General features: G+C 40.7%; 1 protein-coding gene across 1 annotated transcript in view; it reads right to left on the minus strand.

Moving 5' to 3' along the window:
* Positions 1-22,268, minus strand: part of NCBP1 (nuclear cap binding protein subunit 1) — a 188,252-nt gene that overhangs the window by 13,432 nt on the left and 152,552 nt on the right. The window contains exon 18 of the mRNA XM_053702701.1: positions 17,180-17,273. Within this exon, the coding sequence (XP_053558676.1) occupies positions 17,180-17,273 (94 nt within the window). The remainder of the gene's footprint in view (positions 1-17,179; positions 17,274-22,268) is intronic.

Consider the following 22,268-nt stretch of genomic DNA (forward strand, 5'->3'; position numbering starts at 1 on the left):
CTAAGCAAAAAAACTTGCACTAAAAGGTCGACAAATATATGTATGAGAATGGCTATGCAGTGAAAGAACTAACATAACAGCTTTTTTAGTCAATTGAAATCAGTCATATTAAAGAGACAAAAACAAAATGTATGATTACGTGATAAATTATTTTCTTTCCTGGCATGGAGAGTCCACAAATCCATTCTAATTACTAGTGGTAATTCAACTTCTGACCACCAGGAGGAGACAAAGAACAACCCAGCAAAGCTTTAAGAATTGCTCACACTTCATATAAACCCCCAGTCATTCAGCCAAAGGAATATGGAAAGAGAAAAGTACGCAAAGGGTATAGAGATGCCTGAAGTTTAGAACAAAATAAAAAAACGTCTTAAATTTATACAATGGCGGGTCTTGTACTCTCCATGCCAGGAAAGAAAATAATTTATCAGGTAAGCATAAATTTTGTTTTCTTTCCAATGGCATGGAGAATCCATGAATCCATTCTAATTACTAGTGGGAACCAATACCCAAAGTTAGAGGACACAGAATAGAAAGGGAGGGAGAACAAGACAGGCGGACTTAAACTGAGGGCACCCCCGCTTGAAGAACCTTTCTCCTAAAGGAAGCCTCAGCAGATGCAAAAAAACAAATGTTCAAAAATTTGAAAAACGTAAGTAGCTGGGACCAAGGGGTCGCCTTGCAAGAATGCTCCCCCGAAGCCTCATTTCTAAAGGCCCAGGAAGAAGAAACAGCCCAAGCTGAATAAGTCCTAATCCTCTCAGTATACTATTTCCCAGATGACTCTTAAGTCAACTGAATTACACTCTTCAACCAAAAAGGAAGAAAAAAAAGTTGACGCAGCCCTCACGTCTGCCAGTAAATACTACAAAAAAGGCAGGGAATTGATGAAAATTCTAAGGAGCTTATAGATAGGGAGTTAGAGCACTCGCTACATTCAAGTTAAGAACAGACTATCTTACTGAGAAGGATTGGGGCACAAGAAGGAACGGCAAAATCTTAATTATAGTGTGGTCCAAAACTACCTTAGGAAGAAATCCCAAATTGGTACGAAGAACCTCCCTATCCGCATTAAAAAGAGAAAGACGATTACATTGTAGAGCTGATAGTTCAGAGACTCCACGAGCAGAAGGAAAGCTAACAAAAGCAAAAGAATGCAAGGGGTCAAATAGAACCTGCTGTAAAACTCAACACCTAGGCGGAGCAACAGGAGAGAATGCAGGCCTGAGCTAACAAGAGCCTGGACAAAGGAATGAACAACTGGAAAGTCAGATAAGCGCTTGTAAACAGGACAGAAGAACATAAAACTGCCCTTATAGGGAATTGAATGTCAAACCCTTCTCCAGACCCACCTGGAGAAGGGACAAAATACAGGAAACTCCCTTGATACCGAGAAAAACCCTGAGATTCGCACCAGAAAAGAAAATGGTAAATGTTGCGAGGAACTGGCCTACGCACCTGGATCAGGTTGTTCATAACCTTACAGAAAAACCTAGTCTAAAAAAGATTAGACGATCAAAATCCATGCAATCCGCTTCAGAGAAACTAGATTGGAAGAGAAAAAGATCCTAAAGAAGAAGGTCCTTCCGCAGCTGAAATTCCACAGGGGAGATGACATCTTCACCAGGCCTACAAACTGAATTCTGCAAGGCCAAACTGGAGCACTCATATTCTAAATCTGCTCCTGCTTGATACCGACTATTACCCAAGAAGAAGAGCAAACAGAGGAACCGGAAAAAAGCCAAACACACATGGAACGGCTAGAGCGTCCACCAGAACTGCTTGTGGATCCCCTGATCTGGATCCATACCTGGGAAGCTTGGCGTTTAGATGAGACGCCATCAGGTCCAATTCCTGAATCCCCCACCTGACAGATAAGATTACCACTCCCTAGAAAAAAAGTTTTTTCCTGTTCAGGTACTCGGCTTCTAAAATTTTCACACCTGGTTGGAGAATAGGAAATAAACAGAAGGAGACTCCGCCCATCTCGTTCCTCCCTTAGGAAGAAGCCACTGAAGAGACTAAGACTGCTGAAATCTGACAAACCGGACTGATTAAGATAGCCACGCTATCAGAGAATTGATATACAATCCAACTATAAATAATTTATAGGGAGGACGGATGCCATCCAAGAACAGAATCCCACTTAAAGGACCCCAAAGAACTCCCCAGCCAAAAGGCTGACATCCAAAGACAAACTCAAAATGGTCTCAAAAGGCAAGTACCTTGAGGCAAATGGTCCTTACGGACCCATCAGGATAGTAATGGTCTCTTGACAAAAAGCAAAGGACTAAAACCCTGAGAGGAGTCAGTGGAATCCAATCCATAATCTAAGAATACCATATAGATCTCAGATGAAGAAAAGTAATCACAAATTCAGTAGCCTGCAAATCATGATTTAGGCAATGATATTTAGAACACACACATTGAGGAACACATAGCCTCAGGGGGATTAAACTATTAACCTTTAGCTTTGAAGGCAGTAAAGCTTACCACTAAGCCAACATGGGACACCTACCATGAGATCTAGAAATAGTTAATAAAGAGATGGCGCTAGAACCAAGAAATCTTCCAGGCATAGCGCCACCGCAAATCTTAGAGACCTGGTCACTGAGTAAACGCTCTCTCTGATTGGTAGCACAGAAGAATCTGTGCACTAAAGGAGCTGTAGAAAAAAAAAAAAAAAAAACTTGGGGAGCCTTGGCCAGACCGGAAGGAAGGACTCCATCAGAAGCAAATGCCAGATGAGGGAGCAGGAGCTTCCTAGGTTCAAACCCACAAACTCTGCATCAAGAGCGGAGAAGCTAATAACTAAGCTACATCTCCCTTGCAGACTACAGTTAGGACAAACCTTAGAAATGTATCGAGGTAGTTCAGATCTAAAGATTACCCTTCTTGGATCAATCACATATGTGATTAAACCACCAAGACTACTTGCATACAAAATTCTCAGAAGAGAAATGCAAGCTACTGAGTTAAAAAAAAAAAAGGAACAAATAGGACAAGATGCAAAGTCCTAGGCATGATACCTTCTAGTATGAAAAATATCATGGAATCCTATCTAACAAAGATAAGAAGAAAGAATGTGAACACACATTCAAGGGGCAAGAATTGTAGCAGTGCTAGTCAGTTAAGCCAACCATCAGACTACTACAGTCCAAATAGATTCCAATACATATGACCTTGGACCATACAAGATGTCACAGGCATAAGATAAAATTTCCTCAACAAGAGAAATATTGAATAATCATCCTAGGGCGCCAAGATCACTAAAATCTTTTTTTTTTATTATTATTATATATTTATATATAACATCTTACAATAAGATGTCAGATATTAAAGGGACATCCAGCCCTAGCAGTTGAATACGAACCAACAAGGCTATCCGAAAATAGGAGAAAATATAAATAGAATCCATTAATCAACATAGGTTAAGAAAAAATAAACCTATTTGTGTCGTAAGAGCACAAATTAAGTATAAATGTGTCATAAGGGACAATGAATGTCAGACAATTTAGTAATTATCACCTCAATATGAAAAAGATTTTAATATTGTATTCCTGTAACTAAAACATAGAAAAATATGAGTGTCCTAAAAACACTAAGAAATTGAGTATGATGCATAAATCAGACATAAGGAAAAATCCCCTCAATATGAGAGCGATTAATATAAGCCCTATATATCTGAACCACGAAAGAAAAATGTGGGTTCAGTGTCCCTTTAACCCTATGAGTGTTAATGATGGCTCTGAGCAGTCACAGAGTTTCCCACTCTGGTGCTAATGACGGCTCAGAGCCGTCACTAGCATTCTCCCACCTTGAGGGAGATCTGGGGGCTCCCACCTGCTCCTACCCCGGCGATCGTGCCTGTAGAGTGACAGGCATCGCCAGGGCTTTTGCGTGGTGACGTCATGCACAACTTTATTTATACTTAACAATGTTAAGTATTGGAGCAGGGGGCATTGCTGCTTAGAAGCCAGTATCTCAGGCATCTAAGCAGCTACAGACTCCCAAGACCCACCATTGGAAAGGTAATAGCCTAACCTATAGTGTAAGTCTCGGGGGTCTTGAAGAAAAAAAAAAAAAAAGTTTTAAAAAACAAATTGTTAAAAAAAAAATTATCTTAGCATCCAGGTGGGAAAGTGCTTAGCACTCAAAGGGTTAAGGTCACTCAAATAACGAAGCATATGGCATGATACAAAAGTATGTTGCCATAACAGCACGGTAATCTCCTCACTATGAAAGAGATTGAAAAATTTTCTGCATACACATAAAATATAAAAAATATGAACGGATCATATTAGTGAACCTCAAGAAATATGTATACTACACAATAGAAAAAACAGGTTGAAAAGACTCAGTATGAGAGAGAATGGATTGCACCTTTATACATGACTATAAAAAATTGAGCATGCATTTACATTGAACTGCCACCAGAAATTCTTAGTGCAACCTTTATATGAAGCAATATGTTGAGTCGGATTAAAAGAGGCTCAGATAATGTGTGCACTGAAAACTCCATTAAGGAGCTAATCTAAAATGCGCTCAAACAAAAGGAAAACTACTTAAGCTGTGTAGAGCACAACACTAACGGCTCTGAAACAGAAAATGCTCATACATTCCTAATAAATAGATCCCTAATATACAAAAGGACCTTCAGAATACTGAGCGCACCACTGCATAACTAGCAGAGCGGCGCTACTGCATCCGCAAACAATGGCGGTTCTTCTTAGGCACCCATGCAAAAAAATCAGGACACAGCCAAACAAAACCACATGGAGTGGCAATCACTATCACACGAAGCGGTCTCAGTGCCACGATTAGCAGTGGGAGGAGAAAACCTGACAAGTATAACAGCCTGAGCACCAATGGTCATAACCTGCACAACTACTATAATGCGCTCACAATAACTCTGCCATAAACAGTACATCAAACACAAATAAATACTGTGACCCTACAATTAGAAGCACCTCAAAAGACTATGCTGGGATAGAAAGTGGGAATGATAAAATCGCCATGACACCCAGTTCCCGACACACCATAAAGCCTGGGCTTATCTGTAGAATTGCCCTTCCATGGAAGCGGCAAAATCGTTGTCCCTGGCAGAAAGCTGCTCAGCCGCAACATATCCCAAAAACAGAGGATAGGGTAGCAGGTCCCAATAGGCCCCTGATTATCCCAGTCCTTCCACAATATTTTCTATCCTGTGAAATATATATGAAAGGACTTAACCTGCAGGGTCCTATGCTGTGGAGCAGTCAACACCTCCTGGTCTGTCAGCCTCATCCGACCGCTGGCAGGGACCTGAGAATAAAAGAAAAGCAGAGTAACCAACCCTGGTTTTCTATATAGGGGTTAGCATAAATTGTTGGAGGAAAAGGACTACCTCACCGATCAACAGCTAAAAGCCACCATAACTGTTACTAAAGAGGATTACATGGACACAGCATTGCTCCAATCCTTGTTTGCAGGGAAACTAGCCGTTAAAGGATTAAATACTTGATCTTCTTCAGACACCATCTTCGCACACTTCCTATGATGTACAAAGGCAAAGAATGACTGGAGGGTTTATGGGAAGTGTGAGGGATAAAGCTTTCCTGGGGTGTTCTTTGCCTCCTCCTGGTGGCCAAGAGTTGAATTCCCCCTAGTAATTAGAATGGATTTGTGGACTCTCCATGCCATTGGAAAGAAATACACATTTTACAGAGTTTTCTTTGTAAATCCCAATATATCGGTTTTTAGTGCAGTTTCCAAACATTAGGTAATTGTGTTAGTGAACATGGTATAGGTATTTTAACAGAATCACACAAATTATGTGCTTGATCAATGAGAATATACTCCATAGTATTTCTTACAGAGCACATTATATCAAACTGTGTTTACTTGAAAAAACTATAAGGGACATTTTAGTGTAAAGATATACTATTCTATTGTGTTTGTGATAGATATATATATATATATCTCAGTTGTAAATAAAGAAGAGGAAAAGGTTTACAATAAAACCCCAAAGACTGGTAATTCAGCGCTCTTGAAATAGAAGAAAATGACAACACAAGTAACATATGAAAAAAGTGGTATTTTTATTCTCACACTGTGCTGAGCGCAGGCCCATAAAAAGACAGCATCCAAACAAATGGATGTTGTAAATACTATGTTAAAACCATGAAATATATAATATCCAATATATACATGTTAACAAAAATATATTAGGACCGGTCCATGTGAAAAGACATTCATTAAAAAATTAAGTATATTGCAATTGTACCCAAGTATAAGATAATACTGTAGATAATAGAGCTGTCTAGGCACACAATATGTGCAGACCTGAGCAGGTTTTAATAGAACTGAGCATAGGAGTTAATACATATGTGCATAGACACCCATATCCGTAATGTGGGTATAGATTAGCTAACACACATCAGTATATTCATTCTACGCTTATCATGGCATAGCCTAGATTCACTATAAATATCTACACGTATATAGGGTATATTGTGTGGAGCTGTATAGCGGGTATTGCAATGATATCAAAACCAACATAGAAGACAAATATGATATAAAAATTTGAAAACCAAATTGATATCTACAGAAAGACCGTTTAGTCTAACGTCCTTTATAACCATGGGTAGGTTTTGTAACTGGTTATACTGAACATCTTGATTCAGAGCATACATGGATATGAAACAGATGGTTAGGCGCTTGAAGCGTAAGTATTAGTGTTGCAGCATGGAAAAGTTATAGTAACAGACGAGAATGCAGGAGGATATCTTGTGTTAGTAAATGTATCCCTATGTCAACTGCACCCATCTAGTGTAAATCCCAACAGATGATTAAGTTGGAGTGGAAGCAAAGTAATCAATACAGTATTGGCACAAAACAAAGATGCAGGAGGATACAACGTGTGTATGTCTGTATCCCTCTGTCGACTACACCCGATTGCTGCCGGGCTTCACCACTCTCCCTTCCATTTGGTAAAAAAGGACTTTTACTGTTGGAGCAAATAATCCCCTGCATGTATCATAAGAGTGATGTCAATATCCCTTGGGACAACTTCCAGAAAGAGTATACTCGCTTAGGCTCACAAACTATGTAGTACAGATCCTCCTGCATCTTTGTTTTGTGCCAATACTGTATTGGTTACTTTGCTTCCACTCCAACTTAATCATCTGTTGGGATTTACACTAGATGGGTGCAGTTGACAGAGGGATACATTTACTAACACAAGATATCCTAGGCATTTGAGGTTTGGGAAACTTTGCCCCTCCTGGTAGGATTGTATATCCCATACGTCACTAGCTCATGGACTCTTGCCAATTACATGAAAGAAAGACCACTTTTTTCATATGTTATTTGTGTTGCCATTTTCTTCTATTTCAAAAGAGTGCTGAATTCCCAGTCTTTGATGGGGTTTTATTGTAAACCTCTTCCTCACAGTTGATAAATATTTAACGGGTCTGCACCATATTAACTAATTGTTGAGCATCTCATTAAACTTTTATATGAGTTGGTTTTTTGTGTGTATGAAAAAAATTTTTTTATACACCTGCAACACTATATAAATTATAGCAGTTCTCCATCCACTTTCTTTAAAAAAAATAAATAAATATATATATATATATATATATATATATATAACATAATTTATGCTTACCTGATAAATTCCTTTCTTCTGTTGTGTGATCAGTCCACGGGTCATCATTACTTCTGGGATATAACTCCTCCCCAACAGGAAATGCAAGAGGATTCACCCAGCAGAGCTGCATATAGCTCCTCCCCTCTACGTCAGTCCCAGTCATTCGACCAAGAATCAACGAGAAAGGAGTAACCAAGGGTGAAGTGGTGACTGGAGTATAATTTAAAAAATATTTACCTGCCTTAAAACAGGGCGGGCCGTGGACTGATCACACAACAGAAGAAAGGAATTTATCAGGTAAGCATAAATTATGTTTTCTTCTGTTATGTGTGATCAGTCCACGGGTCATCATTACTTCTGGGATACCAATACCAAAGCAAAAGTACACGGATGACGGGAGGGATAGGCAGGCTCATTATACAGAAGGAACCACTGCCTGAAGAACCTTTCTCCCAAAAATAGCCTCCGAAGAAGCAAAAGTGTCAAATTTGTAAAATTTGGAAAAAGTATGAAGCGAAGACCAAGTTGCAGCCTTGCAAATCTGTTCAACAGAGGCCTCATTCTTAAAGGCCCAAGTGGAAGCCACAGCTCTAGTGGAGTGGGCTGTAATTCTTTCAGGAGGCTGCTGTCCAGCAGTCTCATAGGCTAAACGTATTATGCTACGAAGCCAAAAAGAGAGAGAGGTAGCAGAAGCTTTTTGACCTCTCCTCTGTCCAGAATAAACGACAAACAGGGAAGAAGTTTGGCGAAAATCTTTAGTTGCCTGCAAGTAGAACTTGAGGGCACGAACTACATCCAGATTGTGTAGAAGACGTTCCTTCTTTGAAGAAGGATTTGGACACAGGGATGGAACAACAATCTCTTGATTGATGTTCCTGTTAGTGACTACCTTAGGTAAGAACCCAGGTTTAGTACGCAGAACTACCTTGTCTGAGTGAAAAATCAGATAAGGGGAATCACAATGTAAGGCTGATAACTCAGAAACTCTTCGAGCCGAGGAAATAGCCATTAAAAACAGAACTTTCCAAGATAACAATTTTATATCAATGGAATGAAGGGGTTCAAACGGAACACCCTGTAAAACGTTAAGAACTAAGTTTAAACTCCATGGCGGAGCAACAGCCTTAAACACAGGCTTGATCCTAGCTAGAGCCTGACAAAAGGCCTGGACGTCTGGATCTTCTGACAGACGCCTGTGTAACAAGATGGACAGAGCTGAAATCTGTCCCTTTAATGAGCTAGCTGATAAACCCTTTTCTAAGCCTTCTTGTAGAAAAGACAATATCCTAGCGATCCTAACCTTACTCCAGGAGTAACCTTTGGATTCGCACCAGTATAGGTATTTCCGCCATATTTTATGGTAAATCCTTCTGGTAACAGGCTTCCTAGCCTGAATCAGGGTATCAATAACCGACTCAGAAAAACCACGTTTTGATAAAATCAAGCGTTCAATTTCCAAGCAGTCAGCTTCAGAGAAGTTAGATTTTGATGTTTGAATGGACCCTGTATCAGAAGGTCCTGTCTTAGAGGTAGAGACCAAGGCGGACAGGATGACATGTCCACTAGATCTGCATACCAAGTCCTGCGTGGCCATGCAGGTGCTATTAGAATTACTGATGCTCTCTCCTGTTTGATTTTGGCAATCAATCGAGGAAGCAGCGGGAAGGGTGGAAACACATAAGCCATCCCGAAGTTCCAAGGTGCTGTCAAAGCATCTATCAGAACTGCTTCCGGATCCCTGGATCTGGACCCGTAGCGAGGAAGTTTGGCGTTCTGGCGAGACGCCATGAGATCTATCTCTGGTTTGCCCCAACGTCGAAGTATTTGGGCAAAGACCTCCGGATGAAGTTCCCACTCCCCCGGATGAAAAGTCTGGCGACTCAAGAAATCCGCCTCCCAGTTCTCCACTCCCGGGATGTGGATTGCTGACAGGTGGCAAGAGTGAGACTCTGCCCAGCGAATTATCTTTGATACTTCCATCATTGCTAGGGAGCTTCTTGTCCCTCCCTGATGGTTGATGTAAGCTACAGTCGTGATGTTGTCCGACTGAAACCTGATGAACCCCCGAGTTGTTAACTGGGGCCAAGCCAGAAGGGCATTGAGAACCGCTCTCAATTCCAGAATGTTTATTGGCAGGAGACTCTCCTCCTGATTCCATAGTCCCTGAGCCTTCAGAGAATTCCAGACAGCGCCCCAACCTAGTAGGCTGGCGTCTGTTGTTACAATTGTCCAGTCTGGCCTGCTGAATGGCATCCCCCTGGACAGGTGTGGCCGATAAAGCCACCATAGAAGAGAATTTCTGGTCTCTTGATTTAGATTCAGAGTAGGGGACAAATCTGAGTAATCCCCATTCCACTGACTTAGCATGCATAATTGCAGCGGTCTGAGATGTAGGCGTGCAAAAGGTACTATGTCCATTGCCGCTACCATTAAGCCGATCACCTCCATGCATTGAGCTACTGACGGGTGTTGAATGGAATGAAGGACACGGCATGCATTTTGAAGCTTTGTTAACCTGTCTTCTGTCAGGTAAATCTTCATTTCTACAGAATCTATAAGAGTCCCCAAGAATGGAACTCTTGTGAGAGGAAAGAGAGAACTCTTCTTTTCGTTCACTTTCCATCCATGCGACCTTAGAAATGCCAGAACTAACTCTGTATGAGACTTGGCAGTTTGAAAGCTTGAAGCTTGTATTAGAATGTCGTCTAGGTACGGAGCTACCGAAATCCCTCGCGGTCTTAGTACCGCCAGAAGGGCACCCAGAACCTTTGTGAAGATTCTTGGAGCCGTAGCCAATCCGAATGGAAGAGCTACAAACTGGTAGTGCCTGTCTAAGAAGGCAAACCTTAGGTACCGGTGATGATCTTTGTGGATCGGAATGTGAAGGTAAGCATCCTTTAAATCCACAGTGGTCATGTACTGACCCTCTTGGATCATGGGTAAAATTGTCCGAATAGTTTCCATTTTGAACGATGGAACTCTTAGGAATTTGTTTAGAATCTTTAAATCTAAGATTGGCCTGAAAGTTCCCTCTTTTTTGGGAACCACAAACAGGTTTGAGTAGAACCCTTGTCCTTGTTCCGACCGCGGAACCGGATGGATCACTCCCATTAATAACAGATCTTGTACGCAGCGTAGAAACGCTTCTTTCTTTATCTGGTTTGTTGACAACCTTGACAGATGAAATCTCCCTCTTGGGGGAGATAATTTGAAGTCTAGAAGGTATCCCTGAGATATGATCTCTAGTGCCCAGGGATCCTGAACATCTCTTGCCCAGGCCTGGGCGAAGAGAGAGAGTCTGCCCCCCACTAGATCCGGTCCCGGATCGGGGGCTCTCGATTCATGCTGTCTTTGGGGCAGCAGCAGGTTTCCTGGCCTGCTTGCTCTTGTTCCAGGCCTGGTTAGGCTTCCAGCCTTGCCTGTAACGAGCAACAGCTCCTTCCTGTTTTGGTGCAGTGGAGGTTGATGCTGCTCCTGTTTTGAAATTCCGAAAGGGACGAAAATTAGACTGTCTAGCCTTAGCTTTGGCTTTGTCTTGGGGTAGGGCGTGGCCCTTACCTCCTGTAATGTCAGCGATAATTTCTTTCAAACCGGGCCCAAATAAAGACTGCCCCTTGAAAGGTATATTAAGTAATTTGGACTTAGAAGTAACATCTGCTGACCAGGATTTTAGCCACAGCGCCCTACGTGCCTGTATGGCGAATCCTGAGTTCTTAGCCGTAAGTTTGGTTAAATGTACTACGGCCTCCGAAATGAAAGAATTAGCTAGTTTAAGGACTCTAAGCCTGTCCGTAATGTCGTCTAGCGTAGATGAACTAAGGTTCTCTTCCAGCGACTCAATCCAAAATGCTGCCGCAGCCGTAATAGGCGCGATACATGCAAGGGGTTGCAATATAAAACCTTGTTGAACAAACATTTTCTTAAGGTAACCCTCTAATTTTTTATCCATTGGATCTGAGAAAGCACAGCTATCCTCCACCGGGATAGTGGTACGCTTAGCTAAAGTAGAAACTGCTCCCTCCACCTTGGGGACCGTTTGCCATAAGTCCCGAGTGGTGGCGTCTATTGGAAACATCTTTCTAAATATTGGAGGGGGTGAGAACGGCACACCGGGTCTATCCCACTCCTTAGTAACAATTTCAGTTAGTCTCTTAGGTATAGGAAAAACTTCAGTACTCGCCGGTACCGCAAAGTATTTATCCAACCTGCACAGTTTCTCTGGTATTGCAACGGTGTTACAATCGTTGAGAGCTGCTAAGACCTCCCCTAGTAATACACGGAGGTTCTCCAATTTAAATTTAAAATTTGAAATATCTGAGTCCAATCTGTTTGGATCAGAACCGTCACCCACAGAATGAAGCTCTCCGTCCTCATGCTCTGCGAGCTGTGACGCAGTATCAGACATGGCCCTAGCATTGTCAGCGCACTCTGTTCTCACCCCAGAGTGATCACGCTTGCCTCTTAGTTCTGGTAATTTAGACAAAACTTCAGTCATAACAGTAGCCATATCTTGTAATGTTATCTGTAATGGCCGCCCAGATGTACTAGGCGCCAAAATATCACGCACCTCCCGGGCGGGAGATGCAGGTACTGCCGCGTGAGGCGAGTTAGTCGGCATAACTCTCCCCTCGCTGTTTGGTGAAATTTGTTCACATTGTACAGATTGACTTTTATTTAAAGTAGCATCAATACAGTTAGTACATAAATTTCTATTGGGCTCCACCTTGGCATTGGAACAAATGACACAGATATCTTCCTCTGAGTCAGACATGTTTAACACACTAGCAAAAAAACTTACAACTTGGTTATAATCTTTTTTTAGCAAAAACGTACTGTGCCTCAAAGAGGTACTAAACGATTAAATGACAGTTGAAATAATGAACTGAAAAACAGTTATAGCATCAAACTTTAAAACAACACAACTTTTAGCAAAGGTTTGTTCCCATTAGTAAAATAACAATAATTAAATTTGACATAAAAAATACAAAGCAACGTTTTTATTCACAGTCACTATAAGAATTCTCACAGCTCTGCTGAGAGAATTTACCTCCCTTCAAAGAAGTTTGAAGACCCCTGAGATCTGTCAGAGATGAACCGGATCATGCAGGAAATATAAAAGTAACTGACTGGAATTTTTTGATGCGTAGCAAAGAGCGCCAAAAACGGCCCCTCCCTCTCCCACACAGCAGTGAAGAGAAACGAAACTGTCACAAATAAAAGCAAAAAAGGCTGCCAAGTGGAAAATAATGCCCAAATATTTATTCACACAGTACCTCAGCAATGTAAACGATTCTACATTCCAGCAAAAACGTTTAACATGATAAATAGTTATTAAAAGGATTAGTGACCTTTAACAGAGTAGTTCCGGTGAAATACCATCCCCAGAATACTGAAGTGTATACATACATGTCATTTTAACGGTATGGCAGGATTTTCTCATCAATTCCATTCAGAAAATAAAAACTGCTACATACCTCAATGCAGATTCATCTGCCCGCTGTCCCCTGATCTGAAGCCTTTACCTCCCTCAGATGGCCGAGAACAGCAATATGATCTTAACAACTCCGGTTAAAATCATAGTAAAAAACTCTGGCAGATTCTTCCTCAAACTCTGCCAGAGAAGTAATAACACGCTCCGGTGCTATTGTAAAATAACAAACTTTTGATTGAAGTCATAAAAACTAAGTATAATCACCATAGTCCTCTCACACATCCTATCTAGTCGTTGGGTGCAAGAGAATGACTGGGACTGACGTAGAGGGGAGGAGCTATATGCAGCTCTGCTGGGTGAATCCTCTTGCATTTCCTGTTGGGGAGGAGTTATATCCCAGAAGTAATGATGACCCGTGGACTGATCACACATAACAGAAGAAATATATATATATATATATATATATATATATATATATATATATATATATATATATAAATAATTTTTTTTTTTTTTAAAGAAAGTGGATGGAGAACTGCTATAATTTATATAGTGTTGCAGGTGTATAAAAAATTTTTTTTCATACACACAAAAAACCAACTCATATAAAAGTTTAATGAGATGCTCAACAATTAGTTAATATGGTGCAGACCCTTTAAATATTTATCAACTGTAAAGAAGAGGAAGAGGTTTACAATAAAACCCCATCAAAGACTGGGAATTCAGCACTCTTGAAATAGAAGAAAATGGCAACACAAATAACATATGAAAAAAGTGGTCTCTCTTTCATGTAATTGGCAAGAGTCCATGAGCTAGTGACGTATGGGATATACAATCCTACCAGGAGGGGCAAAGTTTCCCAAACCTCAAATGCCTATAAATACACCCCTCACCACACCCACAATTCAGTTTAACGAATAGCCAAGTAGTGGGGTGATAAAGAAAGGAGTAAAAAGCATCAACAAAGGAATTTGGAAATAATTGTGATTTATACAAAAAAATCATAACCACCATAAAAAAGGGTGGGCCTCATGGACTCTAGCCAATATGAAAGAAATGAATTTATCAGGTAAATTCTTACATAAATTATATTTTCTTTCATGTAATTGGCAAGAGTCCATGTGCTAGTGACGTATGGGATATCAATACCCAAGATGTGGAACTCAACGCAAGAGTCACTAGAGAGGGAGGGATAAAAATAAACAGCCATTTTCCGCCGAAAAAATAAGCCACAACCCAAAATATAAGTTTATTCTTTAAATGTCAAGAAAAACTTAAAACATCAGCAGAAGAATCAAACTGAAATAGCTGCCTGAAGAACTTTTCTACCAAAAACCGCTTCTAAAGAAGCAAAAACATCAAAAACTGTAGAATTTAGTAAATGTATGTAAAGAAGACCAAGTTGCCGCTTTGCAAATCTGATCAACTGAAGCTTCATTCTTAAAAGCCCACGAAGTGGAGACTGATCTAGTAGAATGAGCTGTAATTCTCTGAGGCGGGGCCTGACCCAACTCCAATAAGCTTGAAGAATCAAAAGCTTTAACCAAGAAACCAAGGAAATAGCAGAAGTTTTCTGACCTTTCCTGGGACCAGAAAATATAACAAATAGACTAGAAGTCTTCCTGAAATCTTTAGTAGCTTCAATATAATATTTCAAAGCTCTCACCACATCCAAAGAATGTAAGGATCTTTCCAAAGAATTCTTAGGATTAGGAGGACACAAGGAAGGGACAACAAATTCTCTACTAATGTTAGAATCACAACCTTAGGAAAAAATTTAAATGAAGTCCGCAAAACCGCCTTATCCTGATGAAAAATCAGAAAAGGAGATTCACAAGATAGAGCAGAAAGCTCAGAAATTCTTCTAGCAGAAGTGAGTTTCTCTCATGCAAATATTATAAAATATCGTATATATTAAAAACATATATAAAAGCGTCACAAATGCACTGATCTAGCGAAACGTACGTCGGAATTGTTATTGTTAATCTCACTATCGCGTCTTTTCATCTGCCTATACACCTGGGGGAGGAGCCATTCCTACTGGTAACTAAGTGCGGACGGTTAGCGGTTAAGCTTCTGCTTTTCTATCCGCATCCATCCAGTGTTTGGGACTGCTCTTCTGAGTAATAACGTGTGCACTATTGCTCACCAATCCTCTGTTTATGGTGTCAGTTGTGCATTTGTGACGCTTTTATATATACATATATATATATGTTTTTAATAAATACGATATTTTATAATATTTGCGTGAGAGAAACCGTTTACCTACCAGTATAAAGTAGGTGTGCGCATTACCCTGAGCTTGGATTGGCTCCATCAAATGTGAGTAATCACTCGTGAACAAGTGTGTCAAATTTTCCCCAAAGGTGGTTACAGAATTACGCTATGTTGTATATCTTGTTTCTTTTCTTTTGAGAATGAACTGAAGACTACAAAAAGCTGGAAACTTCGAGGAAAGCGAATATATCCTTACAAACCAATTTATGAACTTTTTATTCTTTTATTTTTCTTTTTTACTTCTTTGTTTTGTTTTCTTTATCACATTTATTTCACAAATGACATTCGGAAATATAATGCACTTAGTAGAACCAACATCAGGCAGCAAAGTTCCAACAGATGCTTCTGAGGCAGGATCAGATTGAGACATCTTGCAAAATGTAAAATAAAAAACATATAAAGCAAAATTTGTCAATTTCCTTATATGAGTTTCAGGAATGGGAAAAAAAATGCAAACAGCATAGCCCTCTGACATAGAAAAAAAGGCAAGAGGCAAATAGCAATGGGGTATTAAATGAATGAAAAAATTTGGCGCCAAGTATGACGCACAACGTAACTGAAATTTTTTTGTCGCCAACAATATCCGGAAATGACACACTTGCGTCACTAACGACCCAACCGTGTAAGGCTTCGGCGTCAACTACAACGCCGGAAATGACGAACTTGCGGCAACGGACGTACTTTTCATGCCAAAAAATTCTTGCGCCAAAAATGACGCAATAAAGTCTAGCATTTGGCGCACCCGCGGGCCTAGTACTGCCCGCAATTTGAAGTAGTCAATTGAAAAAAAGACTAAACCCCAGGTTAGAAAAATATTTCTTAACTAAATATGAAACTGACAGTCTGCACAAGGAAATACATGAACCCGACTCATGGCAAATATAAGTACAATACATATATTTAGAACTTTATATAAATGCATAAAGTGCCAGACCATAGCTGGGGTGTCTTAAGTAATAAACATACTTACCAAAAAAGACACCCATCCACAGATAGCCAAACCAGTACTGAAACAGTTATCAGTAGAGGTAATGGTATATGAGAGTATATCGTCGATCTGAAAAGGGAGGTAGGAGATGAATCTCTACGACCGATAGAGAACCTATGAAATAGACCCCCGTTAGGGAAATCATTGCATTCAATGAGTGATACTCTCTTCACGTCCCTCTCACATTCGCTGTACTCTGAGAGGAATCGGGCTTCAAAAAAAGCTGAGAAGCGCATGTCAACGTAGAAATCTTAGCACAAACTTACTTCACCACCTCCATAGGAGGCAAAATTTGTAAAACTGAATTGTGGGTGTGGTGAGGGGTGTATTTATAGGCATTTGAGGTTTGGGAAACTTTGCCCCTCCTGGTAGGATTGTATATCCCATACGTCACTAGCTCATGGACTCTTGCCAATTATATGAAAAAAATAAATAAAAAAATAAAATAAAATATATATATATATATATATATATATATATATATATATATATATATATATAAATAAAAATTGTACTCAAAAATTGTACTCGTGTCACTGCAAAAAGGGATACAGCTGTTGAGCAAATGAGGACATAAATGTGTAGGATCAAATCACTGGCTGTATATTCATCTGGAGGTGTTGTCCATTTCCACCTGCAGCCTCTGTGTCCCGATTAAGGAACTGACAAGCCACGCCCATAATGCACCACCTGTACATGTTCCAGTAGCAAAGCACCGCTGGCCCACTGCCCACAAGCGCTTAACCTCCCATTCCCAGAAATTAACTGCCACGTACTGGAAGTTATGTTCCCAACCAACACCACATCTGCAATTAACCCTTTTTACATATGGATAAAAACAGAACTTCACCTGAGGGTGGTTTTTCCAAACATCATAAACCACTCTTAAAATATGAAGCTTTCCCTCCTCAGTTTCTGATAGTGTTTTGAAGACGTCATGAAACCTTTAAATTTAAAAAAGAAAAGGTTTTGATGGATTTAATAAAGTCACAAGAAGAAGATTTTTTTTTTTATTCTTACCTGATAAATTTATTTCTTGACACAGTGAGTCCACGGATCATCTTAATTACAGTTGGGAATATCACTCCTGACCAGAAGGAGGAGGCAAAGAGCACCACAGCAAAAGCTGTTAAATACCACTCCCCCTACCCACAATCCCCAGTCATTAGACCAAAAGGAAAGGAGAAAGGAAGTAATCTAAGGTGCAGAGGTGCCTGAAGTTTATAGAAAAGCAAACTGTCTAAAAAACAGGGCGGACCATGGACTCACCGTAGGAAATAAATACATTTATCAGGTAAGAATAAATTATGTTTAATTTTTAATGACACGGTGAGTCCACGGATCATTTTAATTTTTGTTGGGAACCAATACCCAAGCTAGAGGACACGGATGATAAGGGAGGGACAAGACAGTTAACCTAAACTGAAGGCACCACTGCTTGAAGAACCTCCCAAAAGAAGCCTCTGCTGAAGCAAAAGTATCAAATTTGTAAAATTTAGAAAAAGTATGCCAAGATGACCAAGTCGCAGCCTTGCAAAGCTGATCTACAGAAGCTCCATTTTTGAAAGCCCAAGAAGATGAAACAGCCCTCGTGGAATGAGCCGTGATTCTCTCAGGAGGCTGCTGACCAGCAGTCTCATATGCCAAGCGAATAACACTCAATCAACAAGAAAGAGAAGTAGCTGTAGCTTTCTTACCTTTAGGCTTCTCAGAAAAGACAACAAAGACTGGCGAAAATCCTTAGTCACCTGCAAATATTTAAATGCATGAACCACATCCAGGTTGTGCAAACGCTCCTTATGAGGAGGATTAGGACACAAAGGAACAATATCTTGTTTATCAGAAACAACCTTGGGAAGAAAACCCAAGGCTGTACGCAGAACTACCTTATCAGAGTAAAAAAAAAAAATAAGAAAAGGCAATTCATACTGTAAGGGTGAAAGCTCTGAAACTCTTTGAGCCAAAGAAATGGCCACCAGAAACAAAACCTTCCAAGAAAACATCTTAATATCCAAAGAATGCATAGGTTCAAACGGAGCCTGTTGAAGGACTCTAAGAACCAAATTAAGACTCCAAGGTGGAGTAGTAGACTTAAACACAGGCCGAATTCTAACCAAGGCCTGACAAAAAGAATGAACATCTGGCACATTCGCCAGGCGCTTGTGCAATAAAATAGATAAAGCAGAAATTTGACCCTTCAGGGTACTAGCAGATAAACCTCTCTCCAAACCCTCCTGGAGAAAAGACAAAATCCTAGGAATCCTAACTACTCCACGAGTAGCCTTTGGATTCACACCAATACAAATATTTACTCCAAATCTTATAATAAAATCTTCCTAGTCACAGGCTTACGAGCCTGAATCATAGTCTCAATAACTGACTCAGAAAAGCCAAGCTTAGAAAGAATCAAGCGCTAAATCTCCAAGCAGTCAGCTTCAGAGAAACGAGATTTGGATGATGGCAGGGACACTGCAGAAGACGAAGGTCCTTCCTTAATGGAAGATGCCAAGGTGGAAGTGAAGACATCTCAACCAGATCTGCAAACCAGATTCTGCGAGGCCACGCCGGAGCAATGAGAATCACTGATGCCCTCTCTTGTTTGACCCGAGCAATAATCCGAGGAAGAAGAGCAAACGGAGGGAAAACATATGCCAGACTGAAAGTCCAAGGAACTGCCAGGGCATCTATCAGAACAGCCTGAGGATCCTTTGAGGATCCTTTGACCTGAGAATCAAGCTGGAAAATACCTCTGGATGAAGTTGCCACTTTCCCGGATGAAACGTCTGCCTGCTCAGAAAATCCACTTCCTAATTGTCCACCCCTGGAATATAGATAAGACAGACAACAGTTGTGAATCTCTGCCCACTGAATAATCTTGGCTACCTCTGTCATGGCCAAGGAACTCAGAGTTCCTCCCTGATGATTGATGTAAGCCACTGACGTTATGTTGTCTGACTGAAACCTGATAAACTGGGTTGAAGCTAGCTGAGGCCAGGCTAGAAGAGCACTGAAAATTGCTCTCAGTTTCAAAACATTTATTGGAAGAACCGACACCTCCCGAGTCCATAGACCCTGAGCCCTTAATGAACCCCAGACAGCACCCCAGCCCAGCAAACTGGCATCCGTGGTTACAATCACCCAGGCAGGTCTGCGAAAGCAAGTTCCCTGAGAAAGAAGATCCTGAGACAACCACCATGAAAGAGAATCTCTGGACATCTGATCTAGAACAATCTTTGAAGATAGATCTGCATAATCCATGTTCTACTGCCTGATCAAGCATAACTGTAGAGGTCTGAGATGGAACCAAACAAACTGATGTCCATGACTGAAACCATCAGACCAATAATCTCCATGCATTGAGCCACTGACGGCAGAGGAAGGGACTGAAGAGCAAGACACGTATTGAAAATCTTTGACTTTCTTGCTTCTGTCAGAAAAATGTTCATCTCTAGAGAATCTATAATGGTCCCCAAAAATACCACTCTTCTTAAGGAACTTTTTCCTAAATTCACCTTCCAACCGTGGGAGCACAGAAAAGACAACAAAAACTCTGTGGGAACTTGCTAGTTGAAAAGAGAGCCTGAACTAGAATGTCGTCCAGATAAGTAGCCACTGCAACACCCTTCAATCGAAGCACCGCCAACAATGCTCCCAGGACCTTTGAAAAAATTCTGGGAGCTGTTGCCAGACCAAAAGGAAGAGCTACAAACTTAAAATGTTTGTCTAGAAATGCAAATTTTAGGAACCTGTGATGATCCCCGAGAATGGGAATATGCAGATACGCATCCTTTAGATCCACTGTGGTCATGAACGGACCTTCCTGAACCAAAGGAAGAATGGAACTAATAGTTTCCATCTTGAAAGACTGAACTCTGAGAAACTTGTTTACATTCTTCAGATCTAAAATAGGTCTGAAAGTTCCCTCCTTTTGAGCATGATGAAGAGATTGGAATAAAAACCCAGACCCTGTTCCTGAACCGGAACTGAAACTATCACTCCCATGTCGGAAAGATTCTGAACACAACGTAAGAACGGCTCTCCTTTTATCTGGTTTACATATAACCTGGAGAAGAAAAAACCTGCCTCTGGGAGGAAAATTCTTGAACTCCAGTTTGTAACTCTAGGACACGATATCTACCACCCAGGGATCCTGAACATCTTGAACCCAAGCTTAAGCGAAGAAAGAGTCTGCCCCCCACAAGATCCATTCCCAGATCAGGGGCAAACCCTTCATGCTGATTTTGAGTCAGCAACCGGCTTTCTTCACTGCTTCCCCTTATTCCAAGACTGATTTGACCCTTCTATTTATTTCTTTTATCCTGAGGAAGAGAATGCCCCTTCCCACCTGTAAAATCAGAAATAATCTCAGCCAAACCTGGCCCAAACAAGGTCTTACCCTTGTAAGAAATAGACAAAAGCTTAGATTTAGGGGACACATCCGCAGCCCAGGATTTTAACCATAAAGTTCTGCGAGCTAAAATGGCAAAACCAGAAATTTTAGCTCTCACCTGTAGACAAGTATCTGCAATAAAGGAATTAGCCAACTTCAAAGCCTTTATTCTATCTTTAAATTTCTTCAAGAGGAGTATCTTGCTGAATAGAATCAGACAATGCATCAAACCAATATGCCGTCACACTAGTAACCGTAGAAACACATGCAGCCGGTTGCCATTGATACCCCTGATTAACATAAATCTTTAAGCAAAGCTTCCAACTTCTTTTCCATAGGATCTTTAAAGGAACAGCTGTCCTCAATAGGAATAGTGGTCCTCTTGGAAACTGCTCCCTCCACCTTAGGAACCATCTGCCAAGATTCCTTAATAGAATCAGCAATAGGAAACATCTTCCTAAAAATTGGAGAAGGGGAAAAAGGAATCCCAGGCTTCTCCCATTCTCGTGCAATAATATCTGAAACACGGTCTGGTATAGGAAAAACTTCCACCGAGGAAGTGACAACAAAAAAAACTTATTAAGTTTAAAAGATTTCTTAGGAATAACCATGACTGACGCCTCAGAGTCATCCAAGGTAGCCAAAACTTCCATGAGTAACAAACGGAGGTGCTCCAGCTTAAACCTAAAGGAAACAACCTCAAGTTCAGAAGGATTTACACTATCAGAATCCGAGATCTCACCCTCAGATGCTACTGAAGTATCTTCCTCCTCAGACTTATGAGAAGAAACACTAGACAATTGCAACAGAATAAGAAACCTTATACTTCCTCTTCCCTTGTAACATAGGAAAAGCAGACAAAGCCTCAGATACTGCAAAGGATATATGGGTAGCCATATCCTGCAAGGAAAAACCAACCTGAGACGAAACACAGGGCACTGCAGAAGATTGGGACGTATAATGGGAAAGCTGCAGATTAGTCTGAACAGGAGACTCCTGAACAACATCCGCCCTAGACAATGAAGGCTCGGTAATGTAATGTTCTCTCAATACAAGAGGAACAAAAAGGGATAGGTGGCTCAACATTAGTATTTAAACATAGAGAACAAGCAACAGCTTGCAGGGCCTCTTGGTCTATCTTATTTTAAAGGAAAAAACCTTAATTAAAAATTCTAAGTTCAAATCAGAATTGTAATGAAACAAAAACATGTCACTGTCCCTTTAAATTTTAAACAGACTTTTTTTTTTAAAATAGAAAATCCTTAAATAAACTGCACAATATATCTTGCAGCAACAATTTTTCACAAAATGAATGCAAAGACACAAAAATAAACAGAGCAACAGCTCCACAAAACAGGCGACCTCCAGACCTCCGCAAGCTCTGCTGAGATGCCTACCTGACCTCCTTGCTGCCGGAAACAAAGTCAGAAAATGATCCGGACCCCCATACAGCCGCACCGGAGAGAACGCTGAACCACCTCTAAGGAGCTATGAAACAGAGCTGCAACATCCAGGAACAGGAAACAGCTAAAAGGGCGCCAAAAACGTC

Source organism: Bombina bombina, chromosome 2 (genome assembly GCF_027579735.1).
Source record: "Bombina bombina isolate aBomBom1 chromosome 2, aBomBom1.pri, whole genome shotgun sequence".
Taxonomy (NCBI): Eukaryota; Metazoa; Chordata; class Amphibia; order Anura; family Bombinatoridae; genus Bombina; species Bombina bombina.